Here is a 15,354-nt window from a genome sequence, read left to right as displayed (position 1 = left end):
GTTTCATGACAATATTGTGGTTTTAATATGTGTAAATAATATTTGGTATCTTTAAATATTAATTTCATTTTCTTTATATTCATTTGGTCTTTATAGTCAGTGGCAATTGTGATGAAACCGACCATTTGGGACTCTATTGAAGAAAGTGGTCTTGTCAAGCAAATGGTCTTTATACAAAGGTGGTCGCTAAGACAGATTTTACTGTACCTTGTATTGTCGCCCTTGTGTCTAGTTCAGCGAACATTTCCTCGAGTATCGTCAGATTTCGATCCACTAAAGTCAAGGCATAGGCGGTGATACCCAGTTCATACGTGTTTCTAAAGCTTTGGACGCCCCCTTTTGTCAGGAAATTCACTGCCTGCATCGTGGCGTTAGTGAGTAGTTGTGACATCTGGATGTTTGGACAAGATAGGATACTTCGTATAAACTTTATTTCTTTTCTTTTCTTTTACTATACTATTGATAATGAAAAAGAGTCAAGTATAAACAAGTTTAAAAGTTATATTAAATACATAAACAATTAAAAGGTGCATCAGTAAATAAGGACTATACTAATATGATAAATGAAGAAGAGAAGCAAAAGTGTATTGTGTGAACATTTTATATTTCATTTAATGGTGTTCGGAATTCGTGAACCGCAAACAACTATCGTCGCGAACACACTCCGTGTAGGAAACCGTGAAATATTGACCCCGTGAATCTAAAGCACTATTCATTATAATTGAGACTTTTTTTATAATATATAAAACATGAAAACATAAATTGTATAAATTTTACCACACAAAAATATTTATTATTGACAATTACATTTTACAGTCAAACTATGAATGCACATATTTTACCCTTTCATTCAAAAAGTCCAGTTGATTTGCCTCCACGATTGCCGCAAGCACGAATGAAGTGCGTGCTCGAGTTGATGAAATCGATCCACCCTAGAAAATAAACAAAAACAAAAAAAACCATTTACGAAGAGCACCTTTACCATATCAACAGAATTGACTTATAAGCTGCCAAATATGTAATTAAATAGATCTATATTAATTAACATTTTATTTCAATGAAATAATTTAGCAGAAAAGTCTACAGAATTTGAATTGCAATAAATTTTGAATTTGTTTTTAGGACTACAGATATGATGACAAAGCCGAAATCAAAACGGCGATAATCCATAGCATATATGTGAACGTTGATATTTTAGCGCGTGGATTGTTTTTTCTTCTATTTTTATTTATTTATTCATTCATTTGTCTAATCATTATTTTTTTTTTTAATTTTTAGCTATTTGTAGCGTGGTATGCATTTTGGTGGCATGCAATAATAATGAATTATTTCGCATTTGTTTCTATGTTCGCCTGCGTATATATTCGTGGAGATTCAAAGAGAGTGATATATGCAAAAAATGCTTCGCCTCGAATAATTCCACATTTTAGTAAGAACTATACCGTACACAATTATTAAAATGATCCTATCAATAGCGTATCATGTTATTTTTCTGTGCGTAAATTAATCTTCATATTCTGCAAACGCGTTTATTTTTGCGCAATCAACATTTAGTGCAGAACCGATTACGAACAGGTTTGCTCAATGATGAATCCACATACATGTATTTGTAATAACTGCTTCATCAACAGCTTACCAGAAAAGCGATAGACGCAATACTATTTTCGCGCAACATTTTATTCGTAAAAATCTCGCTAAAATTCTGCTAAAATGTTCAAAACAGTGTTTGTTCATCTTTGACTTAACTGTCTTCAATTTGGCAAAAAACATGGGGATGGATGTTATAGGGAAACATCTGGCTCATAGATGTCGATGGTTATCCGTAATATGTTATCTGAATGCATCCTAAAATATCTGTCAATGGTGGAAGTAAAGAGAAGTGACATGATTGATGTGTAATAGTCTTTAACAACGCTCTTCATATCTACCAGGATTTTTTTATTATTATACATGTTTATTTTGACAGCCATTTCGTATTCATGTCATGTCATACATTATCTCGGATACAAACTGAAGGTATATTTAAATCAGGTACAAAAATCAACATGCCTGCATTCCTTTGTGGAAGACAATTCCAGGTTCATAAAAAGATCCATCACTTCTTTGATATCTCAGCAAAAACCGAATGGCATCCTCCATCACATCTGGATCAATTGACGTGTCGTTTTTCGCCTGAGCAAATGTCTTCACGACAAATGCTGTTAACCTAGTGACGAAAACTGATTATATTCCGTATTTGAATATTAGTGTTTATGATCTACATTTGCGGGTAGGTATTGATTGTTACGTCATGTGTTAATGAATATAACGCCAAAACGTCATATTTTTTCCAGAGAAAATAAAAGTAATGACTTCACAATTGATACCTACCCGAAAGCTTAAAATCAATTATAGGAACTAAAATTCTGTTGGATAATTTAAAAGGTATCGAATTTAATGCAATATGTTTTGAATAATAATAGATGAAAAATTCGTCCATTACCACGTGCTGCCGCTCCTGTCTCTGTTCCCAAACGCACTGAATGACCCATCAAAGCGTTTGTATATTAGCTCTCTTTGGTAACCTTAGAAAACAATACGTTTATGCAGATTACACTTAATTGATTTGTAAATAAATTAATGCTAAAACAAAATCTGCAAAGGTTAATTTGCTTTGTGTGTTCCCTAAATCAAAGCGTTTGTATATTAGCTCTTACTTTGGTAACCTTAGAAAACAATACGTTTATGCAGATTACACTTCATTGATTTGTAAATAAATTAATGCTAAAACAAAATCTCAAAGGTTAAAAATTTGCTTTGTGTGTTCGCTATAGTTTAACAAACCATAGATATTTACAAATTATTTTGTTTTAAATGTTTCAAAAATAACAAAAACGACATAAAAGTACATAAGTGCGTTTTAAATCATAAATTAGAACTTGAAAACATTGTTTGACGCTCGGAAAATGGAGGAGATCCTCAATGTTCGAGTAAAATTAATTTTCCTTAAAGATGCTCCATCGCCGACAGAGCATAAATGATGTTAATCATTTGAACAATAATTGGTGTTTAATCGTGTATATATATGCCTAATTAACACAAAAAATAATATATAATAATTTATTTCGCTTTAGGTGCATGCGCAATCAGTACTTCATTCCATATAGGATATCGTGTCACGGAATTTTTTCGGGATGCAATTAATTATTTTTCATATTTTTAACTTGAAGTAAAATTAGAACCTCAAACTTTTCAATGGTGGTTATGGTGTAAAGTAAGTAACTTTTGTAACTGGAGAAAAATACTAAATCGTCTGCTCATGTTTTTTAATAGTGAAAAAATACCATTTGTCAGCGGTGGAGCATCTTTAATATACATTTTGTCTTTACAAAATACAAATTAGCATCAGGGAAAAAACAATTTGATGTAACTTATAAATACACCGAAATGATATAGTATGCGCATAAATGCAAATTAAAATACATGTAATTTATCAGTTTAAAATCGGATTTGTTGGATAAATATCCTCGTTTTCAGTATATAAGAGCTTCTTACCGGCAGCTAGTAAGTTCTCGGTTCTTTCCTTAACTTCAGGTGTAAGTCGACTGGTAACCCGAAGATACTTTGTGACAAATACATTTGGTACGAAGTTGAGTAGGTTTTGTTCTCCGCAGCCATACGACATCTGTAGAAGATCTTCGATACCCGCCAAAGATGGACCCATAATATCACCTATACAGTATAAATATTAAAATATCTTGCCAATATCTCGAACTATAATATCATCGTAATTGCAATTACAAACCATTTCAATTTCATTTCAATCAACATCATCATCATCATCGTCGTCGTCGTCGTATGTCTCGGCGGCGTCATCATCACCCATCATCAGAAATAAGAAATATGGTTGATAGTCATTCACTTTTGGAACATACATATGAATATTTTAGAAGTTCCTCGTCTCTATTTAGATAAGTTTTTATTTATTTTTCAGCCTGCGTTACAACTGTATCGATTTGAGCAATAACTTTTAGTAAAAACACTGGTCTATAATTTAAAACGTAAAATTCATACCGATAGCGGACACTTGGATATACTCCGATCCAGAAACATGATATTTAGGGAAAGTGATGTTCAGCGTCTCACTGACGGGGTCACCTTTCAAGACTTTCAGAGACTGGAGAGTGTACGATTGTCTGATACCTTCCGCCTGAAATCGTACAAATACGTCATATTATGTTAGTTATATACATAGTTTGTTTGTTGTTGTTGTTGTTGTTGTTGTTTTCCAGGTTTTTTTTGTTTTGTTTTTTACAGCAAACAAACTTGTTTTCGTCGCGACTAATTTCGCATTTTCTTGCCCAACGACTTTTTCACGGAGATTCAAATTTGCTAATTATCGTTTATAACTCTGTTTTATTTAAATAATTTGTCGGCGATTTATTTTGGCGAACTGCTATCTCCCGCGACATGTTATCGCACTCGAGAATAAGTTGGTTCACAGTATATATTCATTTTCTGTCATGCTACATAATTATTGTTATTGGTTTTTTGTGTGTTTTTTTTGTTGCTTTTTTGTGTTTTTTTTTTTATTTTAATCGGAATTTATACACATTCAGATTGTAGTCTACTGAACAATATATGGATGTCTGAAATGCCTCTGTTAATATATTGAAACATCAGATATTATATAAAAGATGAATTTAAAATTCTGATACTAAAATCAATTATTTAATTATTGAACAAACAAACAATTGCTTTTGCACAACCGCAAATATACTCTTAATTTATTCATACACACCTTAATTTTAATTGGTTTTCTGAGAGCATCGATATCTTTAAACTTCTTGTCCGTCTTTTTCTTTGCTTTAGCAAGCAGTGTAAGATCCATTTCCCCAATCACCAGTGGCACAATTGGGAAAAACACAGAACCAGTATCATCAGATTTAACTGTCAGTGTCTGGATCAGAAGATAAAACAACAACGATAGTTATCAATCAGCTGAACAACACGGTAATGTTCCAGTCTTTTACTTTATATTCAATTCCTATCGGTAGTCTGTGATTTTTTCTCTTGTACAATGGCAATAAACGAAATCCAAACAAACGGGTTTTTTACATAAGATACATTATAATCAATTGCTATTGGTATAGTCTTTTTTCCCCAAAACAGAAATCAACTAAAACTAAATCTTAATTGACTTTAATATAGATAAAACATGTTCTAGTCTTTCCTTTGTATTCGATTTCAATAGGGTTTCTGTGATCGTATTTATAAAATCTCAATTCAAATGAACACTCTTTAAACTGACAATGCATTCCAAGTTAAAAAAGCATCTATTTTAGATTTTAAAAACATGTAAGTCGAATGTTTTTTGTTTTTTTTTTAATTTGCCTAAAGATTCTATATACATTTATTTACAACGTATTTAAATTAACATATATGTCAAATAAGGATCTTGAACCGCTAGATGCTCCGAGGATTCAAGCACATATTTACTTAAAAAACTAGAAAAAAAATTTCTTAGTTCGGAGGTTCCAGAATGTTTTTCTATCAAACTGTTAGGTTTTGAACTTCAAGTAAATCTTGCATTACATTTCCGCTAGTATAATATCATAAATCTAAAAGTGAAAGTGAAAATACACCTTTGCCCAGGTTCCCGGGAATTTACGGTCATTTGGAGTGAATCTCCTTCCTGCTGGGTCAGCGAAATAAAACTCGTTGGTCTTCTTCAGTATAACGACGCCCTGTTAATACCAAATTATGAAGCATAATATATAAATCCAAACAAGAGAATATCATTCACGTAAACTTATGTTAATTCCAAAGACACCAGGAGTTTCTACTGGATGATAAAGAGAAGACAGATTTTGCTTATTAGAAAAAAGAGTTCATAAACTTAATTTATTGTGCATAAAATCGTTTACTTAAATACAAATAATCATTTCATTCGAGGTAATATACTAAGTCAGAGTATTGTTGAAGCGATAGTGTCTCTTAGATACCGACAAGTTCTCAAGGTTCTGTATCACACTGAAAATAAAGCACATAGGCACAGAAACCACGCACAGACACCATGAATTTCACCCGATTGAAAATATTAGAAGAACAGAAATGAGGCTGCTAGATTACTGACAAAACTGCCTTAAACAATAGGCTCAGAGGACCTGTATCGCTCAGGTTTTTAAAATCTTGTACCAAGAATACAGAATACTGAATACAGGCTCCGAATTCTTGAAACAAAAGTGCAGAATCTACCTTTCACCCCAAACTCTATCCTCGAACCTACAGTTGGATAACTTTATAACTTCAATTCAAGTGACTATCACTCAAATCCATTCATCTTTTCTTTAATTAATTAATTATCTGGCAATATAGACAGTCAGAATGAACAGAACACTTTTAACACTTACCTCCATATCCTTGTTCCCATAATTAAAGAAATCTACTTGAACAACGATTATTTCTCCTCTGATTGCGGAACGTGGCACAACAATTTGCAGAAACTCGTCTTTAAAAACGGCAATCTGGATAATATTTAGAAATAGGTTAAATGGAGTTTATTACGTATAATAAAGCAAAGCAGCGTACGAGCCCTTTATGACACAGAAATGAAGTTTTCTTGCTAATACTTAATGTATGGGAAGTACAAATACAGATCTAACAAACAGCAACAAGGTATCACACGACAGTGCAAAACAATTACATGTATACTCAAGAGGCTGGGAAATATTTTTAAAATTTGAAATTAAAGTAAAAATAAAATAAATAAAAATAAATAAACGAAAAAAAGAAAGTTTTCTTTGAGACAGATCCTTCTTCATGAAATGTTTATCTATATGCCTTGATACAGAGGTCGTGACAAACATATTGAGGAATTGCAACAACCACAACCAGTCGTATCTACTATCTCGTTAGCCAAAAGGAGGGGTGTCGATTTGGGTCATCTTGCAGCCATGACCGATAAGCATTATTATTTGTTTTGAAAATTTTCGATTTAAATTGATCCTCCTGTTCCCCTCCCCCCCAACTTTGAAATATTTGTAAGACCGCCAAAGGTCAAGGAAAATAGCTTGCCCTGCAAATGGTCTGCACATACAGATAAATTATGCTAAAACCTCCAAATTAGGACTTGTTATATTTACTTTACCAAAATATAAAGATTCTTATGAATTCTTTACTTATTTACATATTTCAGTGACACTTATTTACATATTTTAGTTAAGGTTTAGTCAACAGATGTTTTGTAACCAATGGGAAATCAAAATTCGGCTGATCAAGTGATTCATCTAATCACCATCCGAACAAACATCCCAGTTGTTTTTGTACAAATGTACAAAAATAAAGCAGGTTTTACTGAAATTGTTTACCTCTGCTGATGACGGAGCCACGCCCAAACCTGTCTTTGTATCTGAGGCAAACATGGACGCTACCCACGTTGTTATACTATCCGGGACTTTACGAGATAGTGTTGCTTTTCCATTGTCTCTGAAATAGGATATCCATCATCTAAATTTTACTGTTGTCAGTTACGTATATTTACCATACATGCATCATTAAATCATGCATGTAACGACCATTTTCATTGAGTAAAACAATTATTATTATCATATCACGCAAAGTATGACGTTATAGGTTTTAACCTCGGCTCTCATTGGCTTAAACATCAGTGTAATTATTTCAGACTGAATATTTCATCAATTGAATTAAATGGATTAACTTGAGTTTTTTGTATAAATTGATAATTTTAGCATTGATGACACTATTTTTGTAGCGTAACGGATTTTCTCACAAAAGTTTGCAAACAAAATTTATTTCATAACCCGATGAAAGTACAAATTAGTGACATCAATGCTTCTAATTAAATCACCGGTGGCAGTGTGATATGAAGGGTTATTTACCAGAAGGTGTAATATTACATCTGAGGGTAAATAAACTTTCATGTCGCACGGCCACAAGGGCATAATTGTTTATTACCGAAAATTCGCGGTTCGCTAATCTGGGTTGAAAATAACTTAATATTAAATTCGCGACGAATTAAAAATGACGTTTTACGCTTCGTCCGTCATTGTTGTACAATGGGAAGGGGGATAACTTCATGTGAAAGATGGCCTGTCACCATAGGGACACGCACCTCTGGGAAATACGATGTTTTATTTCCCCCGAAGGAAATACGATGTTTTATTTCCCCCGAAGGAAATACGATGTTTTATTTCCCACGAAGGAAGTACGATGTTTTATTTCCCCCGAAGGAAATACGATGTTTTATTTCCCACGAAGGAAATACGATGTTTTATTTCCCACGAAGGAAATACGATGTTTTATTTCCCGGGAATACGATGTTTTATTTCCCACGAAGGAAATACGATGTTTTATTTCCCACGATCATGTTTTATTTCCCACGAAGGAAGAACAATGTTTTATTTCCCTATCATGTGACGAGTTTCAATTAAACACAGACACCGTTATAAACATGAGGTATAATATAACTATAACAGTGATCTAGTGACTGATGGGATATCCAACATAGAACCAACCCCGCTATTATCTCTGTCCAGATCCAAGTCTCAAAGAACTTCTTCCTGATCCTGGCCGTGGTAGTAACAGGTGGCCTGGATGGTTGCTGTGGACGAACGTCTGATTCAGTTGTGGTTGTAGTGCCTAAAGTTGAGGATAATACTTCTTCTCCCTCTGTAGTTGTTGTTTGTACTGCTGTTGTTGTTGGTCTTGGTGATGATGGTCTTGATGTTGTCGTTGTTGTTGTAGTGGTTTCTTGGTTGCCGGTCTGTGCTAAATAACAGGGACGAATACAAAAATCACCGTAATATGTAACCCTGGAAAATAGAAGTCGCAACACACCACAAGCCCTCCATCTCTGATTTGTGAGTTCGAATCCCCTACGAGGTAGTTGCCAAATACCGGTCGGTGGTTTTTCGCCGGTAACTTCGATTTTTCTCCACCTTATCAACGTGGCACGTTAACGTTGTTAAATATCATTGACTGTTAATAGGACGATATACTTATAAAGGTAAAAAAGCCAAACTTGTATGTAAAAGAGATATTCTTTCTATACAAGAGATATTTTCTCTCTTTAGCTAATCCATCAACCTTTTCTAATATTCTAATATGAAAACATACAAATCTATTTTAATCAACAGTGATCGTTCTAGTTAACGTTTTCGATACCAACCTGTGTTACAATTGTAACCGAATATTTCATTAAGTTTCAACAAAAGGGAATCTTCTTTATTTCAAGTTATCATCTAGATACCGTAATTTGGCAATTACATAAATATATTTTAGTAATAGTGACATTTATAGAGACCTACAGTGCAATCACATGTTGAGTTACCTCTTAAGGAATTAATGCATGAGATTTCAACAACAACAAATTCCGCCAATCCGTGTTCTGAATACAGCATCAGATTGACAACCAGACAGAGAATAACACGACAGACAGACGGGGACAAAAACTTAGACAAAACGTTGTTATTCAGGTAAAAATAGTCAAACTGCACTATAACAAAATGCTAAGATCTTCACCATGGCAGATTTATAGAATAATTCTCTACCTCAAACGTGTGACAACGAAGTTACAACCCGATGAGAAATTAATAAACATCATTCATGAATTCCCCGAAGGATTTTAATTTCGCTGTCACGCCCGCATAGGTAGGGCATGATTCTCGTTTTCCCCATATACAAAAAAGAAAGATGAGATAATAGTCTAAAATGATCGTGGTTCCATCGACTGCACGTCAATATAATGACTTCATCCATAGTCACCACATGAAGTTTTGATGTCACATAATTGTTTTACCGGAACTTCACGTTCAAAAGGTTAGCGCGCGGAACCTGTCATACCCTAGGGGTTGACAAGAAATCTGACAGATAAAACGGATGACAAATCAGTGAATGATGGGAGAAAAAAATTTCAATGTGGATACTTACGTTCTTCAGACTCTACTATATCCGTCATCAGCAGCACTGCAGCGTTCTGAAAGAAACGCCAAACCGATATTGATATCTTAGGACAACCATATTTAAGCGAAAACATCCTAAATTAAAAAGACATTAACACGATTAGATATATATCTTGTTATACTAGTTACATGGTCAATTTTTCATTTTCAAACATGGCACATCATATACCTTCTTTAAGCTGGGACGATATTTTTGCGTGACATTGCCATGGCCGCGATAATTCCATCCACGAAATACTGAGAAATGGTTCACTCATGAAAGCCAGATCGCGAAAATTTAAAACCATTGAAAGGACTATGTATGGTTTGTGCCCTTTTTGGCACCCATAATTTGGCACGTCATAATTTCGAGTTTGTGATTAGGTGATTAAATTGTTGAATTTCAAATATCAAGTACATCCTTGATACAATATCAATTATAATGGCTGTGTATCCTTGTAGCTAGCTGACAATGACAAAGTACCAAACGTTGTTTTTGATCATTGAATGCCCACAACGATACAATAAAGAAAACACTGACTATATAAATTCATACGTTATGAAAAGTTCATCATTAGTGTGTTTAAAATGTTTTAAGATAAGGTGCGTTCAACATTTGAATAAACCATGCATAAATATAATATTACTTACCCGTAAAATGGAAGCTGTATCAACCCCGGTAGAAAGTGATGAAATACCATTGCCAAAACGCTGGATCTCATTCTGAACCTAAAACGGTAAAATAAAAACCTGACTTATCAGCGTCGATATTAGATATTGATAAGTGATTAAGGATCTAACTTCCTACTATAAGCTCGAGTTTTAAATCTGCGTTGATTACCTCAGGGTAAGATTCTAAATCAGTCAAAGACTCGGCAAGCCTCTTGTTTGTCAGCTTAGAATCTTGCCACTGGTTGAGATTCTTCAAAGTACTATTGTGCCTTTATTGTACAGAATTGTTTTACTTCATAAGATCTGACATTTCGGTTGGTATTGACAATAAGAGAACATGTTGGTGGTCATTTCTCAGATAAAAAATCTCATACATCGTTTTGTGTTATGTTGTTTCTCAAATTGATAAACACATAAATCGTTTTGTTATATGGCGTTTCTCATGTTAATAAACACTTACATCACTTTGTGTAATGTCGTTTCTCAAATTGATAAACACATAAATCGTTTTGTTATATGGCGTTTCTCATGTTAATAAACACTTACATCACTTTGTGTAATGTCGTTTCCTTTCTTCAGTAGAAGTACTCGTTTGTCTATTGCTAGTACATGCATTTCTGACCCAGGTGCGGCTTTCAGTTTCAGTTCTACTCTCTCGTTTGGCTGCACCTTCTTTTTGTTGAATTTAATAGAAGCCTATAAAAAAGAAACGGCACACACAAATTTGAGAAATGCAGATCGACGAAGATGATAATTATCATCATAGTCATCAGCTACGTATCATTTAGGATAGTGATAAGACGCGACTTTGACATCGTTTAAGGTGACAACCGATAAAAAATAAACGCTTGCTACTCCGAAACACCAAGCTATAATGCTCACTAGCATTTATAGCAGGTAGTACTACCATTTGACCACATGAAACACATGCCTTCGACCGCAAACCATATGGTACAAATATGGTATAAAGTAAGACATTTAGGTGAATTAAAATATATTTTATATTTGAAAATATCTAAATGTAATGCGGAATATATTTTGAAGAAAATTTGTGGAATAGTATAGTTAAAGACATCTGTAAGAAATCTACGTTTTATTCCCAAAATTAGTAATTGTGCTATTTTTGCTAAAAATCTTCTTATGAATTTAGATCCTAATAGCTTGTAAAAGACGTATTTGTGATATTTGGAATGTCTCCTTATATGCTTTATTTTGGTGATATTATTATGAAAAAATAGCTTAAAACCATATTTCCTGTTTTTAATATTTTGATGTTTTCTCTTTCACAAAATTTCAACTGGTATGATATCAACCCCCACCCCACCGCAAAAAAAAAAAAAAAAAAAAAAAAAAAAATCTAACATTGTACTATGTTGATTGACTGTACATGTAATTATATATATAACATATGAATATATGTACATGGAATGATAAAAGAATTTTTAATTGAATTGCATACAACTACCTGCCTGGATAACTCCATATACATGACGGCTGCACATGTGCATATATACACATACATAGCATTAAGTAATCTACCGTCTCCAATCATCAAGGACACTTTAATCACGTGGTAAATACGTAAAGAGGAAGTAGATTGATGTTATAAGTTATCAAACATGACAACACTGCAGACGAAAAAGAAGGACAGTACAAGTTCGCCAGGAAACATGGCGAGTTCTAAATGCATACTTCGTGCCCAGGAACCAGTTACTTACACGTGTTCTCTGTGCGACAGTGAAGACAATGTAAACTGGTATTGTAATGACTGTCAGGAGGCGTTGTGTGATCGCTGTAAGGAATATCATTCACGCGGGAAGAAAACTAAAAACGACGACATTGTACCGATAGGGCGAGCTAACCGTCAAAACGAACAACCTGTACCCGAGGTATGTAAACTACACCCCGATAAACTCCAGGATCTTTTCTGTTCTGACTGTAAGAAACTTATTTGTAATATGTGTCTCTCAAAAACACATAAACACCACAACTGGAAACATTTGGAGGAAACTGTCGAAACAGTAAAGACACATTTAAATGAACAGATGATGACAATATCCAAAAAAGTAGAACTTTTCAAGACCAACATGTCCAAGTTAGAAAGTGCTAACAAAGCATCCGTCAAAAACATTGACGAATATCGGAAAGAAGTGAACTCTCAGAGAACAAAGTTAATTGCAGAAGTAAACTCTGTCGCGGATTTAGTGCTCGTCGAGTTATCGGCCTTGGAGAAAGAAGAATCGGCGACATATAAAACAGCTTGTCAACAATACCAGACAAAAGTTCGTGAACTGACTCGCCTGCATGAACAGACGAAAGTGGCAATTACAAGTACATCCGTTGGATCAATGTTGGACACAGACTGGTTACTGAGCACAACTATGCCCCACTATACCGCAGAGGTGAAGACAGTTGTCCCGAAACCATCTAGATTTGTGGTCGGCAACATAAATCGAGACCTGCTTAGAAAAATGTTAGGTGAACTACAATACAGAAACCAGTACGAGAAGAAAGATAACAATAGTGAATATGTCAAGAAAATTTCAAAGTTTACTGTTACTCAAAAAAGTGAAATATCCTCTATATGTCCAATGGATCACAGTCACGCGTGGTTATCTATATATGGTTACAATAATCTGATACTGGTCAGTAAGGAGGGTGTGGTCACAGACACCGTGGTATTGGACTTCAAACCGTATAGGCTAGCCATGGTGGGAACTACAGACATACTGATGACCAGTGTTCCAGTAAGTACATTTGTGTATAAACTGTCACTACACAACAAACAAGTGACAACATTTGCTAACATCGGTCCACATGAAGCAATGGACATCAGCATCCACCAGACAGGCGAGGCGTATGTTAGTACCGAGACACCGGATATAGTGGTACTGAACCAGTCAGGTAAAATTGTAAGGGAGCTAACCTGTACCGAGAAAGGATTCACCATCGCCTGTATGTCCGCGGATATAGCCGTATCAACAGGGAAGAAATACATTGCTTCGAATGTATCCTTTATTGACAAGTCAGGTGCGACTCTACAGACATGGTCAGGTGAACTGGACAACGATGCAGCACCTAACGCCAAGCATTTACGTAAAATGTCATGTGACAGGTACGACAGATTGTTTGTACCTGACTACAGAAATGATCAGGTGTATGTCCTACCGAGGACTAGTACACGGGCCACGTGTCTTCTGGACCGGAAACATGGAGTGGTAAAACCTACAGCGGTGGGAGTGGATACGTGTGGGGACGTGTGGATCGGGTGTGGAGACGGTACTGTACACGTCATGAAGCTTTGAATATTGAAGCGGATGTATTAATGTGTGTATTAAACTCAAACACAGAAATGATAGTAATACATGGAAATGAAAATGAAAGCATTTTGAATTAAATTCCTTGTCCGCGTCTTATGAGATAATTCTAACATACTTACTGACATAGCCAACAATTGTTGTATTTCCAAAGACTGGAGTAAATATTGGTGACTTTTTCTGTGGTATTTATGAATGGATGATCAAGATATTTTACAGGTGTCTCTGAGAAATCTATCCTGTTTTCCAGTCGAAAGCATTGAACACTTTTATGACTTTCAAGTTGGTAAAATCTTATAATGACCATGACTACGTAATAGGACTTTTCGTGTGTTTGGTTTATATTTGAAAGTTCAAGTAAGAAATAATTATATATATTGTTAATGCTGTTCAATTATATCGAGTCGAGCCAACCGATATCATCATCTTAGACATAAACACATTTTAACGCAATTTGTTAGGTCATTTGTTATAGGATATCATCGTAACTTAAAAGCGTTTGATTATTTAGAAATCGACAATTCTTTGCAAATATTTAAAATGTCAAATATTAATTCTTGTAGAGGATCCTACACAATTGGCTACTTTAATCAAAACACATGTTTGTAAATCATATAATTAATACACACAAAAGAGTTCGCGTATATGAAGAATAACTTTTCGTTTTTTTTGTCTACGACTCCATAAACCAATCAAATTTTGGGAATAATGCTTATAATGTAATTTTAATAACGAAGTACTAACGAGGCAATATTTTCCGTGCTTTTACATATTTTACAACAAAGCACATTATGATATGGCGCATTGATATCTTAGCAAATAGTTTAGTCTGGCCAATAGCTGCAGCTTTTAAATTTTTCGTTCTTTTTGTACAACGACATTAATAAAAAAAATAATATCTGTATGTTGTTTCATAATTTAAAATGGTAGCACTATATCTTTTTCACAGAATATAAAACAATTGAAATGAGCCAAAAATGTATGTGGTTTCATAATTTAAAATAATAACAACACTATATCTTTTTTTCACATAATATAAAACAATTGAAATGAGCCAATAAAACATCACGCCGCTTTTTAGAACATCTTCTGTGATTGGCTAAGCTGAAATTTGAGTTAGTTTTGTAGTTAAAAAGAAGACTAGTCCCACATATTACAGAAGAGATAAGCCGTCCACTGATTACGTGACTAGCGTGTCTACAGTTTAGTATTTTCTTGAAACTAAGCTGGTTTGCAGTGACAGGGAAGTATTCCCGAGAAAAAAACCTGTGCTCTATGATGTTTGAGACAGAAATCCAATATATTACGATCTAGGTAATCACTAGGATTGAGTTCCCAGATTTAGTCGTGTTTTTCTCTCATGCAATGGGGCAGCAGGCTTAAAGCTGAAAGTGTTGTTCCTTGGGAAGGTTGTCAGTTCATAG

At 34.3% G+C, this 15,354-nt stretch overlaps 1 protein-coding gene and 1 pseudogene across 1 annotated transcript in view; one reads left to right on the top strand and one right to left on the bottom strand.

Annotated features, from left to right (window-relative positions):
• The window catches only part of LOC138328479 (CD109 antigen-like), a 43,418-nt gene that overhangs the window by 7,203 nt on the left and 20,861 nt on the right, over nucleotides 1–15,354 (bottom strand). Inside the window, exons 15-28 of the mRNA XM_069275300.1 lie at nucleotides 11,160–11,309; nucleotides 10,593–10,670; nucleotides 9,931–9,976; nucleotides 8,517–8,769; nucleotides 7,350–7,467; nucleotides 6,393–6,506; nucleotides 5,625–5,726; nucleotides 4,781–4,939; nucleotides 4,054–4,189; nucleotides 3,535–3,711; nucleotides 2,483–2,564; nucleotides 2,050–2,206; nucleotides 843–932; nucleotides 208–391 (exon numbers count right to left, since the gene is read on the bottom strand). Of these exons, the coding sequence (XP_069131401.1) occupies nucleotides 208–391; nucleotides 843–932; nucleotides 2,050–2,206; nucleotides 2,483–2,564; nucleotides 3,535–3,711; nucleotides 4,054–4,189; nucleotides 4,781–4,939; nucleotides 5,625–5,726; nucleotides 6,393–6,506; nucleotides 7,350–7,467; nucleotides 8,517–8,769; nucleotides 9,931–9,976; nucleotides 10,593–10,670; nucleotides 11,160–11,309 (1,846 nt within the window). The remainder of the gene's footprint in view (nucleotides 1–207; nucleotides 392–842; nucleotides 933–2,049; nucleotides 2,207–2,482; nucleotides 2,565–3,534; nucleotides 3,712–4,053; nucleotides 4,190–4,780; nucleotides 4,940–5,624; nucleotides 5,727–6,392; nucleotides 6,507–7,349; nucleotides 7,468–8,516; nucleotides 8,770–9,930; nucleotides 9,977–10,592; nucleotides 10,671–11,159; nucleotides 11,310–15,354) is intronic.
• Nucleotides 12,186–15,093, top strand: LOC138328480 (uncharacterized; annotated as a pseudogene).

The sequence above is a fragment of the Argopecten irradians genome, chromosome 7 (genome assembly GCF_041381155.1).
Source record: "Argopecten irradians isolate NY chromosome 7, Ai_NY, whole genome shotgun sequence".
Classification (NCBI taxonomy): Eukaryota; Metazoa; Mollusca; class Bivalvia; order Pectinida; family Pectinidae; genus Argopecten; species Argopecten irradians.
The sequence above is the reverse complement of the archived record's forward strand: the minus strand, read 5'-3'. Positions and strand labels throughout refer to the sequence as shown.